The sequence below is a fragment of the Corapipo altera genome, unplaced genomic scaffold (assembly GCF_003945725.1).
Source record: "Corapipo altera isolate COAL_440 unplaced genomic scaffold, ASM394572v1 45, whole genome shotgun sequence".
NCBI lineage: Eukaryota > Metazoa > Chordata > Aves > Passeriformes > Pipridae > Corapipo > Corapipo altera.
The window spans coordinates 5,860,808-5,873,006 of NW_020884877.1; the positions used below are offsets into that span (position 1 = coordinate 5,860,808).

A 12,199-nucleotide genomic window follows, 5' to 3' on the forward strand; every position below is an offset into this window, starting at 1 on the left:
TACACACTACAAATAAAAAGGAAAGCGTCATGCCAAACAATATACAATCACAGGAATTAAATGTTTTTACAAAAATGTTTGCAAGGGTTCAATAAAATAGTCCAGCTGTGTTGTCAGCGTCCAGGAGATTTTTAAGTTATTTAAACAACAACAACAAAAAGTCTCTAGAGCAGAAGGGAACACTTTCAAATTTCAGCAGCTTATTTTCCACCTGGAATCTAGGTACTTAATGCAAAGCTATCATGACATTCTATATCAGTTTGGTATTAGTAACAAATCCATGAATTTAAGATTGAAATGAAAGTAATAAGCTGTTTGCCGATGCCAACATTTTTGTAAAAAAGCAATGAAGTAAAAAGATGAAAATTTAAGGGAAAACCACCATAATTGGCAAAACAGAAGGAAAAATGTTACTCTGCTAAACATTTCAACTTCAGCCCCAGTTACCTATTTATCCCATGCTAAAATGACCTCATCATATTGAAATTTCCTGGTGGAGAAGTAAAACATTCACTGGTACTTAAAGAGCACATTTAGATATTAAGTTTGTTCAGATTTTAAACACAGAAATCCTGATGTAAATGGCTACACATCAGCTACTTCTTGTTTACTTCCAAAGTCAAAGGTTTCCTATTACAACAAATAAAAGAAGAACTACAAACCACACCATTTTATTTGTATAAACCAAAGCTGCTCATCACCTCATAACTGAGTGACAGGATTTAAACTGTGAGTACGATGCTTCCTATTTTTAATTTAAACCATGTCTCAAAGACTCATCAGTTCCTCAGACTGTTTTTACAGCACTGGTTTGTACTACATCTCCTGACAGAACTGAGTCTTAACCATTCTAACTTGTGACAGATAATGATGCTGCCTTTTAAGAGACACTTATAGTTAGAAATAACATTATGTCTTACCAAGGGAAGAGTTCTCATATCAGGAGTTCATGCCTTTACTATATAGAGTATTAAAAATGTAGGAAAGCATTATTTTGTTTTATAAGCACTGACATTATGTTCCATATTTTTACAATACTGGTATCAAAAACTGTGTTCCAAAAACAGAAACACATTAGGAATGAAAGACCACAAAGTCAGGCATGAGAGAAGAAGATCTGAAACCTAAAAGCTGAAGATGCTTTGTACACAGAAGGTGGTTAAAGCACAAAAAATTCCACTGGCAGAATTTAGAAGAGGGTATGAATGGAAGAGAAGATTAAGACACCAGCAAGGAAGACTACACAGAACATTGAAGAGAAGAAAGAGAAGCTCCATTTAAGTAAATGAGAAAACAAATTACAGTGTTCAAGAACTAGATGGGAACTGAGACAAAAAAATAAAACAGGACTTGAATCGTGCATGTTGAAAGCAGTTCTTCCAGGCATGGAAGTACTAATTATCAGGGGACACAGTGAGAGGGAAGTTAGACTGGAGATAAGCAAAAGCTTGGAGAAGAACAAAAAAAGGAAGAGCATATTTTAGAAACACTAAACAGAGGAAAACACAGATGACGGTAATAAGACTGAAGAGAAAGTAAAGGACAGATCAAATATGAATGAAGTTTAAAGATTCACAGAACTATTTATACAGGACAAAGAAGCAGCTAGGTATCACTGCCTTATAACAGTTTGTAAAGTTTGTAAAGTTTGGTGCTGGACATGAGTGAAAACATTCATAGCTTAAGACTACTACAGGAAAGCCATGTTGAATAGAGAAAGGTGGAAGAGCTATTGAAATCCAGAAATAACCACCATGGGATGTCAAAAGCTGCAGCAAAGAAAAGCCCATCAGCAGTTCATCCCTCGCTGGCACAGCAGGATTTACTGCAGGTGCAGTAACTGCTTCGACACCGAGCAGAGTGTGGTGACTGAGTTACTTAACCCTCAAAAAGCACTTGATACAACCTCTGTTACGGGAGCTTCCCTCAAAAGGGACAAGAAGGTGAGGAGGTTCAGGAGCAGAGTTTTAAACCCTGTCACACATTTTCATGCAACAAGTGTCTTCACCCTGTTAACCTGCAGACTGATGTATCCCTCGAACAGCTTGACACTTGTTTCTTTTAAAAGTGTGAAAGTAGATATTTTGGAGATCAAAACACTTTTCTTTTTCATGTGCATTAGATACAGGATTTCAATCAGAACACTCAAGAATTCCTAAAGACTCCAAAGAAAATACTTCCAACACAGAAACTTCTACCTGAGACACAGTAATTTCTTAGAACAACACGTTTTTAGCATGCTTATGCTTTTCTCCATGGCTTAACTCAAGAGATAATGTCTGAGAAAACAAATAACAGGTGAGTTCAGCAAAAGCCCTTCACAAACTTGAACTGGTAATAAGTGAAATCCTGTTCTACCATTTTTTTCCCCTATTAATTGAGAAGTCTAGTTTGCTTCTATATCTTACCATTATGTGAAGTACTAATTTTTTTATATTAATACCATAAACAAGTTACTCACCTCTGGTGTCTGGACAGCAGAACTCCACATAACAGGTCTCTGAAGAAAAATTACTTGCTTTGTAGCGAGATTTCCTTCACTAAAATGTAAAGAAAACAGTTTCAATGTTTTAATAGCAATAATTGTCCCTAACACATTCATACCTTTTAAAGTCAACTTTAAGTTGTGCATATTTAAGTCCATGAGTAAGAAGAGGGCAGACTACAAAGCATTAACCAGTTTATTAATTCCTGAACAGTTCTGTAAACATATTAAAAAAAAAAATAGAAGCACAGAGCTGGGTTAAGGTGATACACATAAAAATATGGACAGACCAATAACTTGTATTACTATGACTGGAGTTATTTAACATGTACTACCTATTAATGCCACAACAACCAGGCCCAACCTCAATAGATCCACAGCTTCAACAAATATCTCAATACTTTGTGGCATGAAACTTGGGAATTGCCATTCTTTACTGCTAAATAAAAGTTGTTTTCTGGTTGTAACATATCTAATTGGCACAGAGGGTTAAGCTTGCTGTCTCCTCACCTATGGATAAAAGGACTTGGCTCAGTTTTAATAAGCTCTACATCAAAAATGAGATAAATGACACTGGCTGTTTTGTATGAGGGAGCCTAGGAAGGACTAGAGAATATTTTATTAAGATAAATAAAGGGAAAAAAAAAAGCAACTTCAGTCCTGGAACTTTTACAGATTTCAATACTGTTATGGTACACATATAAAGCAGCACAGGTGCCTTTTCTTTTTCCAGAAGGAAATACTTGTAGAATAATAAACATGATGAGGTGAAGTTTTTCTTCAAGACCTAATCAGATATTACTGATATGATGTTTCAGAAGTATTACACTCTTAGTAGTGATAAATACATTAAAACTTGCAGAAGATGTATTTTCATAACCTTTCCACCAGAAATACTGGTCACCACATTGATAGCATATGTACTACAAAGCCCAACTCTGTGTCAATGAAAAAGTGCAAGAATTTCAAGACCAGAACTCCAGAATAAGAGTTTAAAAAATTCCAGTGCTCTTCTAAATATCAGATACTACATTTTTATAAGCTCTTCTCTCCCCAACTCCTGCTTCTGGGCAGTATTCAGCAAGAGTTTTATGTATATAAAGGAAAAACACTGAAATGCTTCACTAAAAGGGTGACTTGAGATTTAAGAGTGCACTAAAGCCAAGTAGCAAAATGGAAACACCAAAGAGACACAGTGAGTTCATCTGAAATATTTATGATTGTACCTATTCTATCAATCATAAAACAGTATTATTATGCATAACATTACAGAAAGAACTACTAAAAAACACAGGCTTTTACTTCACCATGAGTGTGTCACAAGGTCAACAATCACACACCAAGTTCAGGTAACTGATGCGTGTTTCATGACAGGGCTAGGACTGAGAATTTATTTAACATTAGGGACTTACTCCAAGAAAAATCAGGGACTAAAACTGTCCCTATGAGCTCAGGAAGAGTTCCCAGTATAAACAGCTACTCAGTACACATGTACTCAGATCAATAGCTGGTGATGATGGGTTTGTGGTTGTGTTTGGCCCCTCCCAATCTTCCTTTCAGTCCAGCTGAACTCAGGTCATGGCATATCTTTGCATGTCTTCCTTGGATGAGAACAGAGAACTATCCTAATCTCCAGCTAGTGGGGAACACAAAAATGCAGGAGAGCAAATTCACTCATTTCCTTAAACTAACAAGGTTTCCTGCTCCAAGAGTCTCTGCCTCACTATTTGCACTCATTAAAAGAAAACCTGTCAAGATTTTAAGTCACTACAAGTAAGCCTGCAATCCTGCAACCTCATTCCACTTGGTTAGGTATTCTCCCTGCCTCAGTCATGTCTGTTTTGATAATATCAACTGGGAAATCTCTCTTCTAAGCAAGAAGGCTGAGCGCAGTCCGGAGCATGGGGAAGAGCCTATGGCTTATTTTGTAACAGTGTCTGCATTCCTTCAGAGACAAGAAAAAACCCCAAACATTAAGCTACAGCTTGTACAAATTCTACTGGAACAGAGAATGGACACGATGGTGAGCAGACAATAAGTAAATTAACAATCTTCTAAGTCTGACCTTATTAAAATGCCACACACGACAAAGCTGCTATGAGCTTAATTCACAAAGAACTCACTGACAGTGGGATTTCCGCAGAATTTAAATGAGAAAAAGTGCTTACAGCAAGGGAAGCTCCACAGCTTCCCTCACATTTCCACATTCCCTCTTTGCCTGTAAGTCAGGGCATTTTGAAAACACTGATTAAGTAGTGAGCCGTGATAAATTAATAACCAAAGTCAGCTTTTTGCACTGCACTGCTCAGAGTCTGCCTTGTCCATTTTCAGGGACTGCAGTAATCAGTGGAGGGAAATAAAGGTCACAGCAGAGTCAGGCTGCTGAAGCTTTTTCCTCTCTCAAGAGTGATCAAGAGCAACAGAGACTCTTTTGTTGAAACTTCAGCAATTTACTTGTCTGCTTATGCTGGATGAGCAAAGAAATTTGTCCTCTTACATGTCTATATTTCTGTCCCCAAAAGCAAACATCAAGCTAGAAGCTCAGTAATACTCCAATGGCTCTGATTTTTTACAGATCCATTTTTTTTTATGCACGAACATGTTATTTACAAAGCACTGCAAACAGAGGTTAAACAAAGTTTTCTAAAAATGAACAAAAGGAATAAGATAATAAATTCTTTTCATCTATTTAGTTGGGGTTTTTTTCACATTTCTCAAAATAAAGCTTTGCACTCCTTTGGAGCCACACAGCACCTAAACTTTCAGTCATGAGACTGACACCAGCTTGAGATACTAAGCTTAAAGGATCCATTTAATGAAACATTTGAAAAACCTTAAAATAATTCCAATTTTCTAACATGTATGAAATTTTACAAACTCCTATAATATCATAATAAAAACTGCAGGAGCACTACATTTACCAGCAAAGTTCTCCTAGACACTCACTAGATTTAACTCCTAAAAGGACTATTCATTTTATTCTTGCTATTTATCTGAACTGGGCATAATTACTACCAAATTCTTGTTTTGAAGACATTTACCAATTAAGTAAGACTTGCATATAATACAGGGGGCTCTTTAGATCACTAATATTATTGTGGATCTATCAGGTATTCTTTTATGGTCTGCTTTTTTTAGTCTCCAAAGTTCTTTATTGACTGCTGGCACAGTTTAAATACCCAAGACATGGATGGACACAACAAATGTTGCATCATATGCATTTTTTTTTTTTACATGCTCAGCTTTCTCATATCCCCAGAGTAAAAAAAAGAATCACTGTCAGGAGAGGGCAACTTCTATGCAATCTCTACTGTGCTGACCAAAAAACAAACCCAAGACCCACAGTACTTATTTTTCAAACAACACTGCACAAACTGGCCACTGTGAGTGTTTCAAGAATGACATGTACACTGTCTTTGTAACAGTAAAGAGCTTTTCAGGGAAATGTTTCCTGCATCCAACATGATTTAGCCATTGAGGTAGGAATTGAAAGACTAAACAGGTGTACAGAGTACTGCCCCTGCCTGAAACAGGACAGTGATGTGTGACATTCAGCTACCACATCAGCTTAATGCTCTGGGCATTTTATTTTATATTTATTTTTATTTGTATATTTATTTATTTAGTTTTTTACTTTATATGTCTGTGGAAAAATGAAAAACTTTAAACAACAACAGAACCACACAGGAACAGATATGACAGCCTAGTGTTTTTTTGAACTGTTTTAAATCCTAACCCTGCAAAAGCCTGAAAAGGAACACATCAGTGCATGGCAATCCTGTCACACCTCAGCTGGTCACACTCTTCAGCTGCAGACAAGCAGATGGGGCACAATGTCTAGGAAAAGATCACAGAAGATCTGAATTGATGGAAAGTTTTGCAATAAATAAGAGGAAAACAGAATACAGCAAACTACTGCAGTGAGTAAAAATGAGGATAATGAAGATTTTATCTAAATACTGTGCACAAATTCTTTTATAAAAATAAATATGAAAGCATGAATTTGTCAGATGATCTCAAAATGTTGCTTATTTTATTTTTTCAGTGTTTCTGAAGACTGTTAATATTCAGGCTGGGTTTTGAGGACAGAGTTCCAAGTCTGGCAAAAAACCCCAGCTGTTGAGCAGCATAAAATATCCTTCTTTATTGAGACATTTAACTTGCATTCCTAGGATAACCCATCACCACCACCACTGTAATGGCATCTTTCATATCAGACACACAGTAACCATCCAAGAATTTCTTCTCTTTAAATGCCAACATCAATGCCTAAAAATAGCAGTTATCAATTGCTACTTAGCCCACGAGGACAGGAAGATGTTAATTTTCCAACTCATGAATTCTCAATTCCTAATTAGGAATTCTTTTTCATGGGCTTTTTCAAGTTTTTTTTTTTTAAATAAAACTGAATAGCTGTATATGAGATATACTACAGCCACACAAAACATGATTCATCCCCTTTCTTCCAAGAGTAACTCACATGCCACAGTGGGATAACAAGTATTAGACAATTCAGGCAGACTCCTACCCAACCATTTAGACCAGAAAACAAATGTTTTTTATTATCTGAATTATCTGAGTGTGGATACAAAATGAATCCAGCTTCAGATTTGGCCAGGAGATAATCTCCTTTAGCATGAACACTGCTATTAACGGGCTGGTTGTTTCACATCTAGGATGCAACACTACTCGAGAAATCTTACACTAATATTTTGCTGGTTGGTACATGTTCTTACTAATTCAAACACTAAACAGCTCTAGCCTAATCAAGCTGTTAGCCCTTTTTCCTATTTTTTTTTTTTTTATTTAACACTTGGATTTTTTCTATGGGCCCTGCCTTTGCTCTGCAATCTGTGAGGTACAAAGCAGCACCATTCATCTGCTGCAGGCACAGACTGACACTCAGAGTGGTTGATCAGCAGCTGCTCAGGACATTCCTGACCCTGCTCATCCAAACCCTGCAGGGATGGGTTCAGTTACACTGCCTGTGGGACACAAGAGTTTGTAGGTTAAAAAGTCCCTCATTCTATGACTCACAGCACACCATGACTACTAAAATCTCTCTCCCATTGTCCACTGACATCCTTCAAAGATTAGATTCACATTGTGAAGACTTACTGTCAAGCTCTAAGATTTGGCCAAAAATTTCAGCTGTTTACAAAAGCCAGGCTCAGTAGTTCACATACTCTTACAAGTCACCACGTTCAAAGCTAAAACGTTTAGAGTGCAAAGTTACTGAAGAAATTAAAGGAGAACCATTTTGGTTTGTATTCTGGAAACTGCTTCTTCTAGAAGAAAAGAAAACATACAGAGGCCCTCATTAAAAAAAAGAAAAAAAATTCCACAGAACATGCCATACTGCTTTACCACTTCTTGTCTTTGCATTTAACCACTTGGTTAAAATCAACTATTAAAAAAAACCAAAAACAAACCACCACAGCCAAAAAACCCCAACACCCATTTCCTGATCAGAAAAGCCTCCTTCTCACATGCATGAGTTGATTTAATGATGTCAAATCACTTGAACAAAACTCCCACTTTCTTGCAGGAGTTTTCTTAGAAACTTTCATTCACATCTTTTTCATGCTGTCTTGATTTAACACAGTGAGGTCTGGGATCCAAAGATTTCTCAAGTCATCCACTCTTTCCACAGTTGGTAGTGAGCCCTAAGCTGTGCCTCAGCACATTTGTTTGTTTTCAAAGCTTGGCAATCTTAATCTAATGGAAGAAAAACTTTTAAGAAAAGATGAGAGAGAAGAGGGGCATTAAGAGTGCTTAATCCACTGCTTCATTTGCCATTTTTTTAACTTGATACTCTGCTGAAAAGCACAGTACTTTTGGGGTGGGTTAAAAAAAGAAGTCTAGAACCTTGTGGAGGATTAAGGTGGGCCATTTGGCTCTTCTTAAAGAGCAGACAGAGTCCCCTCAATCATCTAAATAAGTACAACAACCAGAAAACTGAAATCCAGTAGTTTGGTACAATATTTGAAGTGAACCATAATGTCTACATTAAAGAAGAGCAACAGCCCAATAACTTGCTGAATCAGCACATCCCACTCTAATGTGCAATAAATAGTGCATGACTGTCTTGTGACATGACTTCTTCCATTACCTAAACTAGTCACTCACCAAGGTCCTAAACTAGTGAAACAATTCAATGTTTCACAAACTTGAAGTGCACGAGTAACCCCATTGCTGGGGACTGAGTATGTGGTTAAAAGTTTACTAAATAAAAATCTTTTAATGTTTAGATTTACACAATGTGTTTTAAGTCTAGAATTAGACTCACTGAAACCAGGAGACCTAAAACACCACAGGAGAAGACTCAACAATAATGGTAGTTATATCTCAAGTTTTATATGCATTTAACATTAGCATTTCCCTTCTTTTTACATTTCAGGATGCAAGTAATGACTTGATAATTCTCAGACATGTACACCAAAAATGCTGCAATCTGTAGTGTGGGTACCTGTCATGTCGTACGATGGGTGTGGGCAGGACACAGGTCAGGAGCCATCCAAACTCAGCCAGCGTGTGCAATAAAGGTCCATAATCTGTTTTAATTTCACACCCCTACATTAATAATTATAAAAAGTAGTAAAGAGACTCTGTACAGATTTTATTCACATTTCTACACAACTACAACTCCTCTCTCACTTTTAGTGGGACGAGCCTTTGAGATGATCAACTGTTGTTTGGTGGAGATTCACTACTTCAAACTGAAAACAACCTGAAAAATCACAACTACAAAACCCAAAGAAAGCAATTTATTAACATCAGATATGAGCCCTGATTCAGCAACAAAGCACATCTCATTTGTCCAGTTTGTCACTTTGCTAAACTAGTGCCAAAACTTTAAACACCATATTAGGTGTCAATTATGTATTTGTTTTTACTTTAGATACGAAGAATAAGCATCTCACCTAGCACTAAAATTAAGATTTTGGTGAGGTTTTTTTGTTTGGGTTTTTTTAACATACAAGCTTTATGTTAATTCTTTTCACATTGGTAAACATATTTATCATTGGATATTTCAAAAGTAAGCCCTTAATATCCTCCAACAATGACTAATTTCAGATGTCATTGATGCAATAATCCTATAACATTAAAATATTTTTTAAAATAATTTTATTGCTGTAGCATACTACAGTTATTAGGAAAATCCAAGTATTTCATATTTAGCAGTAACATTTTAATAAAAATACACATCTGAAAGCCACAATTAATTCATTATAATTTTCCTCCTGTTTCTAGTTCTAGCTATCTTCTTCCCCTTCTTATTTAAAAACACTTCACATTGTCAGTGTGACCTGCACTTGTTGGAATTCTATCTAAAATTGGTCTGAAACACATACAAAAAAATCCCAGAACATTTTCTTTGGCAGTTGTATTTGTTGGTATGACCCTTTGTAAATGGCAGGCCAGAATCCCTCCAGCATATTTCTTTTATGTACACTTATCAATGGCCACAGACATGACTTTATTTTTATGATTCAAGGCTTGAGTTTAGCCTATGAAAGTGGCTTCAGGAAACCATCCTGAACATTTATCTAATACTGGTACAAGCACCCTAAGGAAAAACCAAGAAAAATAAAAGTAGGAAACAGCATTGCTAAATAATCACCAATTTACCTCAATGACTGTCCATTGTTCAACAACTATTGCATCATTTCCTTTCCTGCTAGAACCTGGAACCCCAGCACCTTCTTCTTCATAGATAAATAATCCCTCTAAAGATTTGGGCAAATAGTCCCCTGTGAACAGAAACAGAAACAAAGTTTTAGGTTGAGACACTATCAAGAGGTATATACAGGATGTTTTTCCCCCCTCCTCATTGAACAGTCCTCTAAAATAAAATTAAATGAGTTAGCAAACTCAAATTTGTGGTTATTTCTGCATCTAATTACAACTTGGAGTATGCAAGTCAACTTAATACTCAAATCTCTTTTTTTCTACACAAATTGAACTCTGAACAATTCAATTTTCTCAAAAGCATTAACCCCTTCCATGCTCCAATCTGAATTCCAGTTTCCTGTATTCAACCTATCTCCTGCAGAGGATGGGCACAAACCCTCTTCACTCAACCTCACTATCATCTGCCTGACAAACTGTGGCTTCTGGTGTGGTGGCAGGGAACAGAGATAAGTGAACCATGACGTGCAAAGCCAAACTATTGCTGCTTAAAAACATAAATGGCCACAGGAAGAGCCTGAAACGCAAGTAATTGTAAGAAGATTCCTGATGGGAAGGAAGTTTCAGAGCCCGACTCCCTGACTCACACGTCAAAGCCCGACAGCATCCGGCTGGGCCAAACTAAAGCTGTGCATCAAATATTGGTTCATTTTCTGGTTTTGCTTCTCCCAAGAGCCTTCAGGAAGCCTTTTGTGGAGATGTACCCTGACAGCTGACTAACTTGAATTTAAACCAAACTCAGACATTAAAATGATGTAATCCTCAGAATAGCAGATTTAAATCCTCTCCAATACTGGATGAGGTATGTTATTGCCTGGGTATTAAAGGTGGGGTAGTTCTTCAGACAGAGAGGAGCAGACAGATCTTCTCTATGTGAGGAATGGGAAGACTGTAAAACTTGTTGGACAACAGCTGCAAAGATTAATTTCAACAGCTGCCAAAACCAGCCCTCAGTGAACTGTAACAGATCTCCAGAGGGTTCTTTTCCAGCACTAAAAAAAAAATAAAATGTCTGTATTGAAAACTAGGAGTCTGAATTCTCACCTCTCTTCCCCCCAAGGAAATTTTCTTCTTCCACTGACTTGAATAAACAGGAATAATAATTTCAGAGCAAAAAAGATGACTACTACAGACTGCATAGTTAGACTGTTTATGTGCATAAAATCTGCAGTTTGGGAGGGACTAGCCGCCAAATTCCATCTGAGGTAAATCTGTTGATGAGGTTATGTGCCTCTGACAGTCATTAAATTTATGTTATTGCAGAGCTTTAGAAATGCAGTGATTCACACTCCAAACTACAGAGAACACTGAAAACTGAGGAGTTGTCATTGTTGTCAGGGTTTTGCTTTTGAAGAACCCACATAATCCAACTTTTAAAGATTATGTTTTACTTTTTTTTATTTAAGCTCTGCCTTGCAAAGGAGATGTTGAGTGCATATTATTTTAAACCAGGATTAGCAGAAAAAAGCATAAGACAATACATATAACAACTACTCAAAGTCCTAGTAATTTTGCCCTCCTTGTATAATTCATATAAGAGGCAGACAAAATGACTTATGAAAGCAACTTTGACAATTGATTATCTAATGCTCTTGATAATCAGCCTGAGCATTGCAAAAACTGTTTAAGGGCCCTGAAACCTTTACAACCAACGTTTTACAAGACTTTCCTCCACTGCAGCCCTTTATTTTGCCTGCTTATACTGGACTGCCATAATTAATCACCATAATTGGAACACCAACAACTTGCAACTTAGTACTAGCAAGACATGTACAAATTCAACCAAAGTATCACCCTGGAGAAGTATAAAGTCTAGGTTTATTTTAACAAATGTTGTTTGATAGCAGTTAATAGTTTCAGAATTTATTAACCAGGTCAGTTTGCCTTGTATCTGTACCCCTAACACTAGGGTACTACTATTTTCTTCCAGTTTTTTTTCAAGCAATTGTGCAACAGTGAGTAGCTTCCTAATACTTTTTGCAACACTTAAATTTCTGGCTTTCAGACAAATTCAGTTCAAAT

At 36.7% G+C, this 12,199-nt stretch overlaps 1 protein-coding gene across 7 annotated transcripts in view; it reads right to left on the reverse strand.

Moving 5' to 3' along the window:
- The window catches only part of RFTN2 (raftlin family member 2), a 37,322-nt gene that overhangs the window by 8,086 nt on the left and 17,037 nt on the right, over positions 1 to 12,199 (reverse strand). For 6 of the 7 annotated variants that reach the window (XM_027636622.1, XM_027636620.1, XM_027636619.1 and 3 more), the window contains 3 exons: positions 10,118 to 10,239; positions 8,955 to 9,058; positions 2,462 to 2,540 (listed from right to left, as the gene is read on the reverse strand). In XM_027636622.1, the coding sequence (XP_027492423.1) occupies positions 2,462 to 2,540; positions 8,955 to 9,058; positions 10,118 to 10,239 (305 nt within the window). Of the gene's footprint in view, positions 1 to 2,461; positions 2,541 to 7,603; positions 7,774 to 8,954; positions 9,059 to 10,117; positions 10,240 to 12,199 lie in introns of those variants that run through there. The other variant, XR_003526558.1, reaches the window with a different exon arrangement.